Source organism: Ceratotherium simum, chromosome 11 (genome assembly GCF_057802395.1).
Source record: "Ceratotherium simum simum isolate JZ-2026a chromosome 11, ASM5780239v1, whole genome shotgun sequence".
Classification (NCBI taxonomy): Eukaryota; Metazoa; Chordata; class Mammalia; order Perissodactyla; family Rhinocerotidae; genus Ceratotherium; species Ceratotherium simum.
Window position 1 is genome coordinate 59,482,578 of NC_141910.1, and position 17,278 is coordinate 59,499,855.

At 35.8% G+C, this 17,278-nt stretch overlaps 1 protein-coding gene across 6 annotated transcripts in view; it reads left to right on the forward strand.

Annotated features, from left to right (window-relative positions):
- Window positions 1–17,278, forward strand: part of PUM2 (pumilio RNA binding family member 2) — a 93,918-nt gene that overhangs the window by 10,589 nt on the left and 66,051 nt on the right. For 5 of the 6 annotated variants that reach the window (XM_014782184.2, XM_014782180.2, XM_014782197.2 and 2 more), the window contains exon 2: window positions 13,292–13,360. In XM_014782184.2, coding sequence (XP_014637670.1) covers window positions 13,310–13,360 — 51 coding nt within the window. In that variant the 5' untranslated portion in view covers window positions 13,292–13,309. Of the gene's footprint in view, window positions 1–13,291; window positions 13,361–14,293; window positions 14,418–17,278 lie in introns of those variants that run through there. The other variant, XM_014782200.2, reaches the window with a different exon arrangement.

The following is a 17,278-nucleotide window of genomic DNA, read 5'->3' on the forward strand; positions in this document are numbered from 1 at the left end:
AGGGAAAGAGCTTTTGGAGAGTTGAGTAATTAACATATGGGCTGAGTGATGGTTTATGCTTGGTTGGTATGGAAAAGAGCATGGAGCTTTTGGAGTCTTGATAGTATTGAATCCTTTGCTATTTTAGTAGCGTTGTCTATTAGGGTAGGGAAATTGGCCACAATTTCCTTATTTGTAAAGTAGGGATATAATACCTACTTTGCTGGATTTTAGTGAGAATTAGGTATAATATGCCTAATATGATCTCTGGCATAAAATGGATGCTCAATAAATTCTGTTGTTCTCTTTTGGGGCATGGTGTCTGATAAAAATTAGTCCAAAGAGGTTTGTGCTTATTTGGAAATCGGTTTTTAGAAAAAAATTTTCATACACTACTTGTCAAAAATATGATTGAGGAAGTAATAAGTGACATGAAATTTATAGAACAGCTTGGACCCTAAGTCAGTTAACCTTGTGGTGAGTAACCCCCCGTATAACCTGCAGTTTATATAAATGTTTTGTTTAAAAAAAAAAGGATTTGTCCAAGTCATACCTATCATGCAGGGCCCAGCTTAAATACTACCTGCTTCACATGGCCTTCTTTCATATTGTTATATGTATTTTATTAACTTGATTATGGAAATTTTCAAAGAAGTAGAAAAGTACAGTGCACCCTCAGATATCTATCATCCATATTCACCGTTGTGTGAAATCTTGCTTATACTCATATTTTACTTTTTTTTTTTTTTTGCTGAGGAAGATTCATTCTGAGCTAACATCTGTGGCCAGTCTTCCTCTATTTTGTACGTGGGTTGCTGCAAAGCATGGCTGACAAGTGGTATAGGTCCGCACCTGGGAACTGAACCCAGGCCGCTGAAGTGGAACATGCCAAACTTAACCACTAGGCCACCAGGCCAGCCCCATATTTTACTTTTTAAAAGAATATTTCAGAGCAAATTCCAGACAACACGCCAGTTTAAGCATAAATTCTTTTACTTGTGAGGACTTATTGAAAAATACAATCTTCTTGCTATTATCACAGCTAACAAAATTCCTTAATATCATCTAATACCCATTCTTTATTTGATTTCCCCAAAAAGTCTTTTTTATAGTTGGTTGGTTAGAATCAGGATTCAAGCAAGGTTTACCCAATGGATTTGACGTTTAAGCCTGTCTATATAATAGTCCTTCCTCTCTCCTCCTCTTTTAAAATTTCATGTCATAAATATGTTGGTAAAACTAGATAATTTTTCCTTTTTTCCGTGTTCTGGATTGAATGATTATATTCTTGTTTTATCTATTGACTTCGTTATTCTCTCTCTCTCTCGTATTTCTGATAAACCAGTATTTAGATCTAGCAGCTTTATTAGATTGAAGTTTAGTGTTATTATTTTTTTAAACCTTTAATGTCTATTCATTAAAGTCAAAGCTACTTGTTTCCTTTTTTTGCTGAGGAATACTAGCCCTAATCTAACATCTGTTGCTAGTCCTCAGCATTTTTTTGCTTAAGGAAGATTAACCGTAAGCTAACATCTGTGCCTGTCTTCCTTTACTTTATGTGTGGGTTGCTGCCATAGTGTGGCTGACGAGTGGTGTAGGTCCCCGCCCGGGATCTGAACCCCGGGCCACTGAAGTGGAATGTGCTGAACTTAACCACTATGCTGTGGGGCTGGGCCCTTTTTTTGTTTTTTTGAGGCAGTAATTCTTGGGTAGGTGGTGGTGCTGTTTCATATTACGTTACATCATAAGGCATATAATGCCTGCTTGTTCCACTTTTAGGATGATGGCTTTTTTTTTTTTTTTCTGGTGAGGAAGATGGCCCTGAGCTAACATCTGTTGCCAATCTTCCTCTTAAGGATTTCCTTGAGGAAGATTGTCCCTGAGCTAACATCTGAGCCGGTCTTCCTCTATTTTGTATATGGGACACCACCACAGCATGGCTTGATAAGCAGCACGTAGGTCCGTGCCTGGGCTCTGAACCCCGGGCTGTTGAAGTGGAGTGCGTGAACCCAACCACTACACCACTGGGCTGGCCGCAGAGTAATGGCATTTTAAATCACAAAATAAGGTTAATTTAGAAATACTGCTTTTAGGGGGTTCATTTCGTATCATATATCTTTGACATTTCACATATATCTTTGACTCCTTAGGGCCACTTTGCACTAACAGTCTTCTAAAGCATGTCATCTTTATTTCCACTTAAGTTATTTTATGTGCTTCTCTCAGGTGATGCTTGATATCTAAAGGCATCAAAAATGAGCATTGGTTGAGGTTGTTTTAGGGTGTAGATCTTCTCTAAGCAGTATTTTGTTTTTCAAAATAAAGGAATTTCTCTAAACAGTATTTTATTTCTCAAAATAAATCGAGAGAAAGCCTTGTAATACAAGAAACTTTGTAAAGACTCAAATATATGGTGATTCTCCTTTGAGAGAATTTTAAGGAAAAAATATCTTGCCTTATATTTGCATATATCTAAGTATATATTTATCCTATTTTGCCTCCTTGAGAATGTGATCTCTGTGAGATTTACCGTCAGAGAGCTAAAGCATTCTTGCATAGAAATATTTGGTAAATTTTTATTTAATGTCTAAATGCGGGTACTGGAATAAACTAATTTCTAATCGTAGTTAGATTTGAACTAGGGTCTTTGATGATTTCTGGGAGTCTGTATATTCCTGACACTTTTTTTTTTGCCAAATTTCATTCAAATCATAAAACTTGGGGGCTGGCCCCGTGGCTTAGTGGTTAAGTGCGCGTGCTCCGCTACTGGCGGCCCGGGTTCAGATCCCGGGCGCGCACCGACGTGCTGCTTGTCCTGCCATGCTGTGGCGGCGTCCCACATACAGCAACTAGAAGGATGTGCAACTAGGACATACAACGATCTACTGGGGCTTTGGGGAGAAAAAGGGGGAAAAGAACAAAACGGAGGAGGATTGGCAACAGATGTTAGCTCAGGGCGGGTCTTCCTCAGCAAAGAGGAGGATTGGCATAGATGTTAGCTCAGGGCTGATCTTCCTCACAAAAACAATACAAAACAAAACATTGACTTTTTGTTAATATAGTTGAGTCAGTAATACTGTTCTTTATGCTAGTAAAACAAGTATATATTGTTCCCCCATGAAGTACATGGACAAACAAGTAGCAGATATCAAAAAATGTTGATGTGGATCTTGACTCAGTCACTAGCTAAGTGACTTGTCCAACACCACTAGAGAAGTGTATGGTTCAATTCATGCTCCCAGAAAAAGAACGCATTACGTGGTAGGTGTTGATGGTGATTAGTAGAAACTTCTAACGTTAAATCTTTGAAGGCTAATGGTCTACTCTAAATACTTAAACTTGGATTTAGGTTTCCTTTTTTCATATGGATAAGAAAAGGCATTGCTAAACAAATTTATTGTGGCAAATTTGCAAAAGTGATTTAAAAATGCTGAAGACATGAAGGTATTCTTAAGGACTTGAGCACCCATTTGTTTGCAATGGATACCACTAATGCTCAGTGACTATGTTCATTAAAAACAGTCCGAGGAGGATGACTACCAAGAATATTTTATATATAAGCAGCTTAAGTACTCTTTATGTGTTTTGACTTATATTTATATGAATCAATTAAGTTTTTATGTAATTTTCTTGTTATAATTGATGCACAAGGTAGCAACAGCTCTAGGTACTAGAGGACCAATTTGGAGAAGTAGTGCCAATGGGAAATGCACTCAGTCATTGTATGTTGATAAATGTCTGCAGCAGTACAAAAAGTCTGAGGAAGGGCCTTGTTCATTGTCTCTCTATTAAAACAAGCATCGTGTATCAATAAACAGTCACTATCCACGTATTAGTTGATTTCATATCTGAATTTACATTTCATAAAATGAAAATTTTATTTATTCAGTATATATTGAGCATTTAGATGGCTAAAACACAGTTCCTAGCCCCTTTGACCCCAGAGTTTAATTTCTATGATAACCCTAAAATTCAACGAATTATAATACTATGAAAATGTGATTAATATCATACGGTGGTAGAAAGTGCTTTAATATCATTTATTGTAGCTCTAAATGGTTTTTCCCCCCAACTTATTTTTTATGGTAGCCATATGGTGAGGAATTGGATCAGATGTTGTCGGAGAAAAATTAGTACTATTAATGATATAAAAGTACTTATTAATGTATATTCTTGGTTCTTTACACAGACTATTTGTAAACCTTTTGGATTATGCGTTAGTAAATATGAAAACTCACAGAACTTAACCAAGTTGTTATTTGAGGTGCTTTATCTGTTTTTCTCACATAAATAGTATTAGTGCTGCCTACTGAAAAATAAACTAATACTGTTAAATTTTAGAATTCAGTAAGACACTGTTCTTTACTAGGAAACAAAGAATCATAACCTAAAAACTATGACTTTTTCATTCAAATTTACCTCAAGATTACACAGGGTCTTGGCCGTAGAAAAGTTTCTATTCTGTATCTTCTATTTTAGCAAATTCTAATTATTTATAAAAGGAAATAATACTGAGAAGTTTCATGGCTTAATAACAGACAAATTGAAGACAGACTTTACACCCCAAGCAGTACTGTGTACCATAACTCCTGGATACATGTTCTTCCAGTAAACATAGTCAATTCAATATTATAGAACTGGTTGCTAGATACTCTGTTGCTTGTTATAAGAAAAGATTGTTCTGTTTCTCCCTAAGATCTAACCATTCAGAGTAAAGTTGTTAAATTCATGTCCACATTCTTACTTTTCCCTTGCTGTCAGATGATACCAACATCTGTAGCTGCATAGAACATAGCAGGTTGGCGTTTTGCAAAAATTTTGGAGCCCCACTTAGTGGCATATGTATGACCTCCACCCCTTCAACTTTATTATTGCTAATATGGAGGTTATTGCAGGAGAATTTAAACAGTGTTTATTTTCTTTCTAGTCCATTGTTTTGCCCACTTTCTCCTCCATTCTCTTCCTCATGATGGAAATAAATGGTAATACCCTAAACTGAAAAGCTAAGTTTGAGTCTTATTTTGTGTGTTTTGTTTTTTTGTTGTCTTTTTCCTATAACCTGTCCTAGTCATTTAAAGAAAATAACACAGTCACCTACATTTAAATGTAATCTGAAATCTCCATTCATTATAAGAAAAAAATTTGCGTGGGGATAGTATAAATGAAAAAGTTGAAAGCAAAGCCCTGAGGTGTACCTTTTGGTTTGCTCATATTTGAGAGTGGATTATCTACATTTGATTTTTTCTGGAGCAGTCGAGAGAGTAAATGCATTAGAGCAGAGGTGGGCAAACTGTGGCCTGCAGACCAGATCTGGCCCACTACCTGTTTTTGTTTGGCCCATTCTTTAGGATTTGTTTTTAGATTTTTAAATGGTTGGAAAAAAATAAAATAATAATATTTTGTGACACATGAGAAATATATGAAATTCAAATTTCACTGTTAATAAATAAAGTTTTATTAGGCCACATCCCTGCTTGTTCATTTCGATGTTGTCTGTGGTTGCTTTTGTGTTACAAAGGCCTAGTTGAGAAGCTACAACAGAGACCATATGGTCTGCAAAGCCTAAAGTGTTTACTATCTGTCTCTTGACAGAAAAAGTTTGTTGACCCCTTCACTGGAGCATGATTCACTGTAAAAGTAAGAATGAATCATAGAGGGCCGGCCCCATGGCTTAGCGGTTAAGTGCTTGCGCTCCGCTGCTGGTGGCCCGGGTTCGGATCCCGGACACGCACCCACGCACTGCTTCTCTGGCCATGCTGAGTCCGCGTCCCACGTACAGCAGCTAGAAGGCTGTGCAACTATGACATACAACTATCTACTGGGGCTTTGGGGGGAAAAAAAAGAATGAATCATAGAGCTAAGAGACCTCTCACATTTATCCAGAGGTTAACTTATGACCTCATCTAGGTTGGACTACAGATGAAAACCTGGAAGTAAGCAAAAAAGGGCTTCAGTAAAGCTCCAGTGCTTTACTCTTGAGAAAATTCTTAAGTCTACTACGCTCTTCTTTTTCTTAATAAAAATCTCCCTCCTCTAATTCATAGATTATATAGATTTATTGTAGAGCACTAATAAAATACAGTTAAATTGATGAAAAAATTGGTGTACTCTGAGCATTTAAGGACTGTATGGATTTAGGTTTATTTCCATCTTTCTTTATAAGCATTTTCTTTATTACAAATTTTTTTCTTTTTTTAATTGAAATAAAATAAATTTATTATTTATTTTTTAAAATTTTTAAATGACATTGTCATTTTTCCTTTTTAAATTCACAGTTCATCAGGAATTCTTAACAAGACTTCTTCCTTTGTTTTTATTTTTATTTTTTTTATTGTGGTAACAATAGGTTTATAACATAAATTTCAGGTGTACATCATTATACTTCTATTTCTGCATAGATTACATCATGTTCACCACTGAAAGACTAATTACAGTCCATCACCACACACATGTGCCTAATCATCCCTTTCACCCTCCTCCCTCCCCCTGTTCCCCTCTGGTAACCACCAATGCAATGTCTGTCTCTATGTGTTTGTTTTTTGTTGTTTTTATCTTCTTATGAGTGACGTCATACGGTATTTGACCTTCTCCCTCTGACTGAGTTCGCTTAGCATAATACCCTCAATGTCCATCCATGTGGTCACAAATGGCTGGATTTCATTGTTCCTTGTAGCTGAGTAGTATTCCATTGTGTATATATACCACATCATCTTTATCTATTCGTCCCTTGATGGACACTTAGGTTGCTTCCAGGTCTTTGCTATTGTGAATAATGCTGCAGTGAACACAGCGGTGCATGTATCTTTACGCATGTGTGTTTTCATGTTCTTTGGATAAACAGCCAGCAGTGGAATAGCTGTTTCATTTGGTAAGTTCTATTCTCAATGTTTTGAGGAATCTCCATACTGTTTTCCATAGTGGCTGTGCCAGTACAAACAAATATTTTTAATAGCTACATGATACTTCATTTATAGATGTGTTGTATCACTTAACTATTATGGGACAGTTATGCAGTTTATAATTTCAGAGTCTGCAGGCAACATACTACAAACATCTTTGTACATAAAGCATTTTTATATTTAGGTTTTATTTTTAGGATTGATTCCCAAAATTGGGGGAACCTGGTTCAAGAGATATGAACCTATATATGTGATGCCAAATTGCTTTTCTAGAAAGGATTGTAACTTTAGAACGTGTTTTTGTGTTTGATAGAGGTAGTTTCCTTCTAAGAGCCTGTTTACTCTTGTAAGTGTACCATACTTGGATATCTGAGGCTACAGATTACTGCAAATTAAAAGCAACCTAATTAGAAAGATCAGAAGTGGCACCGTTATGTACAAGTCAAGTGATATTTAACCTGACAACAAGGCAGGAGGCTGACACAAACATTGAGTACGCTAGGAGCCTCAGGAAGTATCAGTTCTTTCTAGAGTAGTCTCTAATGATGTTCTTAATGATAACTAGTATTTGTTGAGCACTTTTTATTAATAGCTAATGAAACACTTTTGGATACATTATCTTATTGGATCTTCACAACAGATAAGTAAATTAAGATTTAGAGGTTAGGCAGCTTGCAAAAGTCAAAACACAAACTCTCATATTCTGAATGTAAATCACGTACGATTTCTACTATACCATATTGTCTTACATATAAAATTTGTCTATTATGCTTTCTTTAGTATAACAGAATGATAAAGGATCCATTTTAGAGCCACTTCCATCCAAATAATGAGAATCTTATGTTTTTGGCCCTAATGGGACAATTATCTTAATAAGGACAATCTGTTCTCAGAGGATACAGATACATAAGATGTTACATGGAAGATTTTTTTTAAATGACTGTAATTGATATCATCTTTGTACGTTGAGCCCAGACTTCAGGGCTTAGTATCATTTAATGTATGTTGATAAATTGAATTACAAAGTCAAAATTACATGGGTGCCTTGTAAAGCTGGTAAGATTTAAATTTGAAGCATTCCTTTTTTTTTTTTTTTTTTTTTGAGGAAGATCAGCTCTGAGCTAACATCCATGCCAATCCTTCTCTTTTTGCTGGGAAAGACTGGCCCTGGGCTAACATCTGTGCCCATCTTCCTCTACTTTATATGGGATGCCGCCACAGCATGGCCTGACAAGCGGTGTGTCGGTACGTGCCCAGGATCCGAACCCGGGCCGCCAGCAGCGGAGTGTGCGCACTTAACTGCTATGCCACAAGGCTGGCCCCCCGAAGCATTCTTGAGAAATTAGAAAGCTGCATAAATATTAGGAAGCCTCGCTAGGTGATTGAACATGTTAACAATATCCTGAAGCTTTCGGATGATTGGCCATTAGATTTGGGAAACAGTTAATGCTTGGAAGAAGTTGAGGCTGTAATGGAATGGAAGATCTAGAAAATATAAGGTCTGTAAGTAAAATGTAAGGTTTAGGGGAAAGTGAGATCACAAATGTAAATCTAAGAAAAAATATAAAGGATGTAGAATCTAGGGCAATGTGGGAAATCCTATGAAGTACTTATGGAGTAATGAAATGGATCATGTCCAAATTTAGGGAATTGTAAAGAAATATTTAGAAATCAAAGATGGTTTAAGCAAACTATATTAGACATTAGAATGAATTGTGTCATATTAAGATGGAGAACTTTGATTGTCTGACTGAGAAGCATAGGACACATTTAGACCAAGATTCCTTTACTTATCTTGATAATTGGGGGGGATATATATAAATATTCCTCCCTTACAAAATATATATGTATATAAAATTTTATATGTGTATATGTTATGTGTATGTTGTGTGGTAAAAGAATATTTTGATCTCAAACTGTGTGTTGCTTTAAAACCCAAAGTGTCCTGATGGTTGGTATGGCTAGAGAGTAGGTATTGGATGTATGTGCGTGCAAGTAAATTGGTTCAGCTACATATGTTATAAAACTCATAATACAGTGTTGAAATTTTTGCTTTAAATGGGCATATGTATTTTGAAGAAATTAAGAGGAAAAAATAGTCCTTTGTACTTAGGCACAAACTTACCATTTCTGGTGTTCTTTCTTCCTGGTGATCTGAGTTTCCATCTGGTATCATTTCCCTTTAGCCTGAAGAATTTTTTTTAAAGCATTGCTTGAGGTAGAAGTCTGCTGTAATGAATTTTCTTTTTATCTAAAAATGTCTTTCTTTTAGCCGGTATTCTTGATGAATATTTCCACTAGATATAAAATTCTAGGTTGGCATTTCTTCTTCTTTCAGTACTTTAAAGTCTGGTCCTTTATATTCTGGTCTGCACTGTTTCTAGTGCGAAGTAGGTGGTCATTCATATCGTTTTTCCCCGTTATGTAATGTTGTTTCTCCTCTAGCTGCTTTCAGGATTTTCTCTTATCTTTGGTTTTCACCATTTTTATTAGAATATGTGCGGGTATGGGTTTTTGGTGTTTTGTGGTTTTTTTCCTATTTATCTTGCCTGGGGTTCACTGAGTGACTTGAATCTGTAAATTTTGCTTTCATCAAATTTGGGGGAATTTCTGGCCTTTGTTTTTTTTTTTTAAACTTTATTTATTTATTTTTCCCCTCAAAGCCCCAGTAGATAGTTGTATGTCATAGTTACACATCCTGCTAGTTGCTGTATGTGGGACTCGGCCTCAGCACGGCCGGAGAAGCGGTGCATCGGTGCACGCCCGGGATCCGAACCCAGGCCGCCAGCAGCGGAGCGCGCACACTTACTGCTAAGCCACGGGGCAGGCCCATGGCCTTTGTTTTCTCAAATAATTTTCCACTCCATTTTCTCTCTCCTTTTCTTTTTTTTCCTCTCTTCAGATTGGAAATCTCTATTGTTCTATCTACAAATTCACTGACCCTTTATCTCCAATCTGCTGTTAAGTGCATCCAGTGAAACTTTTGAAAGATATTTTTCAATTTTATAATTTCCATTTCGTTTTTATAGTTTGTCTTTCTTTGCTGAAATTTTGTTTTTTCACTCATGAGGAGTATATTTTTTCTTTCATTTTTGAGCACAGTTATAATAGTTGCTTTAGGATCTTTGCTCGTTCTAACCTCTGGGTCATCTTGGTGTTGGTCTTCATTAATTTTTCCCTTTAGTCTAGGTCACATTTTCCTGTTTCTGTGTATGCCTAGCAATTTTGGATTGTGTTCCAGATGTTATGATTGATATGCTGAAGATACTCTAGATTCTTTTATGTTTCTATGGTGAATATTGGTTTTTTGTTTGTTTTTGTTTTCATGAGACTCAAACTCCAAATTCCTGTGACTTCTGTGGTGGTCAGCAGCAGACATTTCTGCTGAGTTCTTTTAGCCTTAATTGGGTTGCTTGGAGTCTTGTGTTTGGGAATTGTCTAAAAATCTGAGCAGAATTTACATCAGAATTTGGTTGTCTCCTTTCTGAGACTTCCCTCCTCAGTTTCCAGCAGCTCTGGTTGCCCCCAAGAGCTGTCTTTGGGTTCTTTTAAGACTGAGTTCTCTATAGGAATTTTGGTGTCCTACCTCTACCCCCAGGCCTATCCTTCGGCAAAAAAGCTGTAAAAAAAAACCTCACTCTGTGCCAGTCCTTTCTTTTCTTTTTTTTTTTTGTGAGGAAGATCAACCCTGAGCTAACATCCATGCCAATCCTCCTCTTTTTGCTGAGGAAGACCGGCCCTGAGCTAGCATCTATTGCCAGTCCTCCTTTTTCTCCCCAAAGCCCCAATAGATAGTTGTATGTCATAGTTGCACATCCTTCTAGTTGCTGTATGTGGGACGCAGCCTCAGCATGGCCAAAGAAGCAGTGCGTCGGTGCGCGCCCGGGATCCGAACCCAGGCCACCAGTAGTGGAGTGCGCGCACTTAACCGCTAAGCCACGGGGCCGGCCCTGTGCCAGTCTTTTCTTTTAAGTGTAGAGTATCCTCCAGTTTGTTTAGTTGTTTTCCATTGCCTTCAAATAGTTTTTATGTTTTGTCCAGAGCTTATAGTTATCTGAAGGAAGGAGGGTTTGGTCTGATAGGAGTTATTCCTCCAACCACCAGGGAACATATGAGACCCATTTAAATAAACTGTTTGAGAACAGTGACCATATTTTAACTCAGTTGTTTTCTCTACAAAATCTTACACGTTGAAGATGCCCAGTAAAAGCTTACTGAATTAATGGAAAGATGAATGAAATGCTAACTTTATGAGAACTGTTCATGAATCCAGCTTTTCTAGCAAGTTATGAGAAAAGAATAACTTATTTGCTATCTCTATATCTTCTTTGATGTAGTATCTGTTTAGACCTTTTCCCATTTTTTAATTGGGTTGTTTGATGTCTTATTTTGTTTTTTGAGTTTTTATTCTGGCTACAAATCCAGTATCAGATATGTGATTTGCAAATATTTTTCTCCTGGTCTGTGGTTTGTCTTTTCATTCTCTTATCAGTGTCTTTTGTAGAGCATGTTCTTATTGATGAAGTCAGATTTTTAGGCATCAGTTTTTCTTTCATCTTTCATCCTTGTTTTTATGGACTCTGCTTTTGATATTGATCTAAAAACTCGTTACCAAACACAAGGTCACATGGCTTTCCTCTGTTTCTCTAGGTATTTTATAATGTTAGATGTTACATTTAGGTGTATGATCCATTTTGAGTTAATTTTTATGTCAAAGTGTAAGATATGTGTTGAAGTTCATTTTTTGTATACGGATATCCAGTTGTTCAAGTACCATTTGATGAAAAGATGGAAGAGCTTTTTTTAATAGCTAACTTTTGAATGCTTATGTGCCCAGCACTATTTTAAGTGTTTTATGTTATCTGATTCAATTTTCATAATAAGCCGTGTGGCAGCTGCTACTTTTATCTTCCCAGGAGGAAATTGAGAAAAAACAGTTTAGGTTACTTGTCCAGAGTAACAGAACTACTAACTGCCAGAACTATAATTTGAATCCAATTCCGTCCCCTTGTAAGCCACATTAAGGAATTTGAGCTTTATCTTTAAGTCCTGGACTAAAATATGTTAGTCACATGATCAGAGTACATTTAGAAAGATGACTAATTACATTTTGGAGATTAGAATGTAGGATGGGAAGACAGGAGAGGATTGCAGTATTTTAGGTAAGAGATGATGGTGGTCTGAATAACCAGACGGCTGGAAAATAGATTTAAGTGAGGTGTAGGAGGTTGACTTTAGTGATTGGATATTGGTGTAAGAAAGGAAAGAATTAAGTTATAATTGGGGAAGAAAGAAGGAGATAACTGGAAATTCTGAAGAGGAGAGAGATTTGGTTTATAAATACAAATGTCGGGGTGAGGGTCCTAAGCGTATCTGTAGTTCTCAAAGCAATGAGAGTGGATGAGATTGCTCAGGATAAAGGGTAGAGAAGGGAGTACCTTGGGTAGAATTCTAAGAAAAACATTTAGGAGTTGAGGAAACAAATAGGAGTCTGTGAAGAAGCAATTAAACACATGGGAAAGTAAAAAGAATTATTAAAGATGGAGTAGCAACAGAGAACAGTATTACAGGAAGGAACGAGTGCTTTGCAATGTCAGATACTATAGAGTTTTAGATAGAGAGAACTGACTGGGGAAAATGGTAGGATTACATAGTGAGGCCCAAAAGTTTGAAGGCTGTGATTTTGTAATTGCTTCAGTTTTGAATGGTTTTCTCCAGCAGTTCTTAACACTAAGAAACAAAGGGCCTCTGACTCAAGAACGCATTAATTGTCACATGGAAGATAAAGAGCAATTTAAACTGTTAGAAATGGAAAAATAGAAAAATATGCTTTAGTTTTAGTTTGAGGAGAAGGGAAAGGAATTATTCTTAAGGAAACCTCTGAATATTATAATTACTCTCACAGCTGATTAATTTGTATGTTGCTTTGAGGTAGAACTGGATCACCACTTAAATATTTTCGGTGGAATTTTTTATCATTGCTGTAAGATCTGCAAATAACGAAATGCTGAGACATTTTGAAAAATCTTAAAGAAATAATGCAAAATAATTTTGTAACAGGAACAACATAAAAAAACAAGATAACTATATTTTAGTGCATGAGTTCGCTTCTTCTGGTCTTTACTTTCCGTCTGTTCTTTTGCTCAAGCAACTAGTGAGGGTTTCTTTTGGCACACAAAATAACCCAAGAACCCTTGATCCCAGGTTTTCCTACAAATTTTAATGTAGATTGCTGTCATGTGCTTTATTTAGGAAAGCTTTATTTAGGAAAACTTGTCTTCATAGAGAATTCTTGCCCATCTCAGCTCATGCTAACATCGGTAATAGCTGCAATATACTAAAGTAAAAATAGTTGATACAATCTGTTGCTTAAATTTTTCTTTCTACTAATTTTTGATTTTGTCATTCAACAGGTTTGATCTGTGGATGAAATGAATCATGATTTTCAAGCTCTTGCATTAGAATCTCGGGGAATGGGAGAGGTAAATACTTATGAATACTAAGAATGTATACCTCACTTTGATTGTTTGAGCCATTGAGATTATTTTTTAACCATAAATCTTTGTGAAAATAGTGGTTATGTCTTCCAAATGATGTGGGTTTTTTTAAATCTCAGATTATGCAATTCTCTAGTTGTAATTTTCAGCCTTTTTTTTTTTTTTTAGTGAGATCTTGTCTAGTTGATTTGATTGACTTGGTTAGATACTGTCTTATCTTATTATTGATAATGAACCATAATTACTTTGCCCAGAAAAGAGCCTTCCTTGATCCTTGTCCTGCTGTTTTATATATGTATGCTATGTTTGCTTAGCCACACTTAATTGTTCACTATTCTCTTCCAAAAATCTCTCCCTGTTCTCTGTTTGCTTAATAAACTTCTAATCCTCTACAAGACTCTACTGAAAAAGACTCTTATCTATTGTCCCATTGCTGTCTTCAGTAGAATTAATTACTTCCTCATCTGACTTCTCATAGATCTTTATACATACTTTTATTATATTGCTGGTTATAGTTTATGTGTTTTATATAGGTCTCCTCTGTAGATTGTTAGCTTTGAATGACTAGCATATAGTGAGCACTCTAAATTTTTTAATGGATTTTATCAGTCCTGTTAATCTCTGATTTTTGTTGGGTCATCCCATTTAACCTCACCATCACATAATTTAAGGCATCAAAAATACTAGTTTTCCATACACCTAATGAATATTTAGAAAACTTTGATTATGAAAACTCTGTGGTCACATCTTTATTTTGTCATGCTCTATAGTACTAACATAGTGTGGACTTTGATAATAGAAAATAACAGTGAACAGAACTTAAGATGTGTAATTAATTGCTTGCTCCTGGAGATTATTTTACTTTGGTAGATTAGAGACCTTCATGAGACTCACTCCATCCAATGCTGTGCTCTTCAGATGCAGAAAAAGAGTCCAGTCACTCCTCTGGGCCACAAGAGGGCACCCTGCAGCTAGCTAACCCTCCCCTTCTCCAGAACAGCGTTTTCCAAAGAGTTTGTCATTTTCAGAGGACTGATTAAGGGTGAGTTAAGGTGATTAAGCATAAGTATTGCCAAAGTAAACTTGTTAGTCCAGTGCATAAGGTAAAATTCTAGGCCCTAAGAAAAATTTGAGAAAGGGAATAATATTTTAGATGAAAAAACTACAGCTTCACTGAAATGCAGTGGCTGCTTAGGCATAATTTATACTATGGGTGAATAAAAAGCAGTTGAAAAGGGCTTTTGTTTTTCCCTGCTGCTTGTTTTCTTTGGTCTTTAGAAAGCAGAATAACATACCTTAAAAGCAGGTTTGAACAGTATCTCAGCCTAGTCTGTGACAAACTTGAACTTGATTTTTTTTAAGAGCAAGTAGTCATACCCTTACCTTACACTTTACTTCCCAGATCTACATTTTATATACATTGACAAATTGGCTTTTTTCCCCTCCCTTTCTAAATAGTATTTGATAAATCCTGAGATATCTTTGCAGTTAAATAAAAACATGATCAGAAACAGTAGTTGAAAGAGTTTAGTTATTTGGGGGTGGAGGAGGGATATTTGAGGTTTTTGGAAGAGAGAGAAGCTAGGTTGAATAGTATATGTTAAATGATCTAAGCTTAAATTTAGACTTTCTTAATGGAAATGTCAGATATGCAGAGTAAAAAAGCAGCTAGGGTTTTAGATTGCCTGCTTTTTTGGTGGATAGCAGCAGGTCCGTGCTTCTGTGACCTTCATCTAGTAAAAATATATTTTTAAATAAGCTGTTATTCACTAATTAAGTTGTTTTTTTTTTTTTTTTAAACAGTTTACCAGCTAATTCTGTTACCTCTAAGAGATAGCTAAGAAACCTACTCAGGTTTCTGTCTCTGGGTTCTCTCTCCCACAAGCCTTTCTATCTTTCCTCATCTCACAGGCAGCAGGGAACCTTCTGGGATTTCCTTCTTTGCCTGTCTCTCTCTCACCAGTCTTCTCCTCCTTTCCTGACAGGTGAGGTTTTTTGTTTTTGTTTTATCCCAGAATTCATTTTAATAAAGTAAAAGCAGCCTTGAGTTTCTGGCTCTTGAGTTTTCTAAAATTGCTTGTTTATTTTTTTACTGCGACATCCTTTTTTAATGGATTGCCCTATTCTTGACTTTTTCTTTAAAAATAATGTTTTCCTTATGTCTTAAGTTGCTGTAAGTCTCTCATGTACAAAGCATTGCATTACATGTAGGACTATTTTCAAATGTACTGGTTTTTGTAGATCATGATAGTTTTACTGACCCGTCATCAGAAGGGCAGTCTCTTCTAGTTCATCCAGAAGTAGGAAGAGATTTGTATTTATCCATTCGTAAACTCATCCTTTCTATTTTTTTCCATAGCATATTTTTGTGAAAAGGGCTACCAGTTTACGTTATGTCATGAGACTTAAAAAGAGCAAAGCTAATTCATAGGAGGTTGAACTCAGCTTCGTTAGTATAGTGTTTATATATATAGTATAGTATATATATATATGTTCCTGTTTATTTTTTAAATAAGGGGAAAGAAGCCCCTGCCTGAAATTCTTTAGGGAATCCAGAATTTAACTTTAAATCGCTGAGTTAATGTGTTTTATTTTGGGATATTATCATAGCTTAGTATGATAAATAATGCTCCCTCCTTCCTTGTCTGACGCAACAGTATTTAAAGAAAACGTTTAAGAAAATTTATGTGCTAAGATCCCAGGTAGTGTGGTGAAGTAGAAAACATACTAGATAGGGGAGTAAGGGAATTTCTGTTTTCTCACAGCTGTATCTAGTGCTGTGACCTTGAGTAAGACTGATTTTTTGAAGATAATAAGAATAACCCTTTTGTATGAATCACATATATCTCTCAAATGCTCCAGCTCTGATCTGAGCTGTTAGGGATAACTGGAATGGAAACCAGCCTTTCAAGTAGCTCATCATAGTTTTGTCTACATAAATCCCTATCTTAACAATTCTTAAACTTTATCGGCTATCATGAATACCCACATTATATGGGCTGAATATCATGATAATATCTTAAACTTTTATTTTTTCGTTATATTTAGTGGTGGTCTAATACTGAAAGTTTTCAGAAACATTGGTGAATTAGACTATGATTGAAAAGAACCATCTTCTGTAGTAGTAAAGTGTAAAGAGAATGGGCCTTAGAATTAAACAGATATGAGTTCAAGTCTTAATGCTGCCATTTACTAGCTATTTATGTAACCTTGGACAATTTATTTAACCTCTGATTCTATTCCTTTACGCAAAATGTGACTCTATTAGGTAACGTTTCTTTAAAAGTAATGGGGTTTATCATCCCCCTAGGATATTCAAACAGACTCAAAGAAGAAAGCAAACAGCTATAGACAAGATTTTTGTAATGAATAATATTATAATCCTTTAAAATAATCAGCCAGTTAAATGTTGCTGATCAGCATGTTATTCATGTTTTATGATATTAAAGGATTCATACTTTTGGTAGTGAAGATAACTAATATTTATGTGTTTGCTGTGTGCTAGATGCTATTCTAGGCAGTTTACTTACTACGTTCTTTCATTCTAGCCTCATAGAAACTTTGTGACAGTAGCTTTGTTATTATCGTTACTTCACAGATGAGGAAACGGAAGCTCAGAATAGTTAATTAACTGGCCCAAGACCATATAATAGTGCTTGAACAGCAGTTTGAATTCATGAGTGTCTTGACTATTTACAGTATTGCTTCCCATTGGAAATGGCGACATCTAATAATGTTTGCTGGTCATAATAAGGGATATTAGGAATGGAGAAGATTTGGGGAAGTAGACATTTGGCCTTTAAGTCCTTTTAATTCTTAGGATTATGTTAATTTGGTTGGTTTGGTAGTTTTACATAACAATTTGTATTAGAAAAATCTAAAGTGTAAGTGCACCTCATAGTA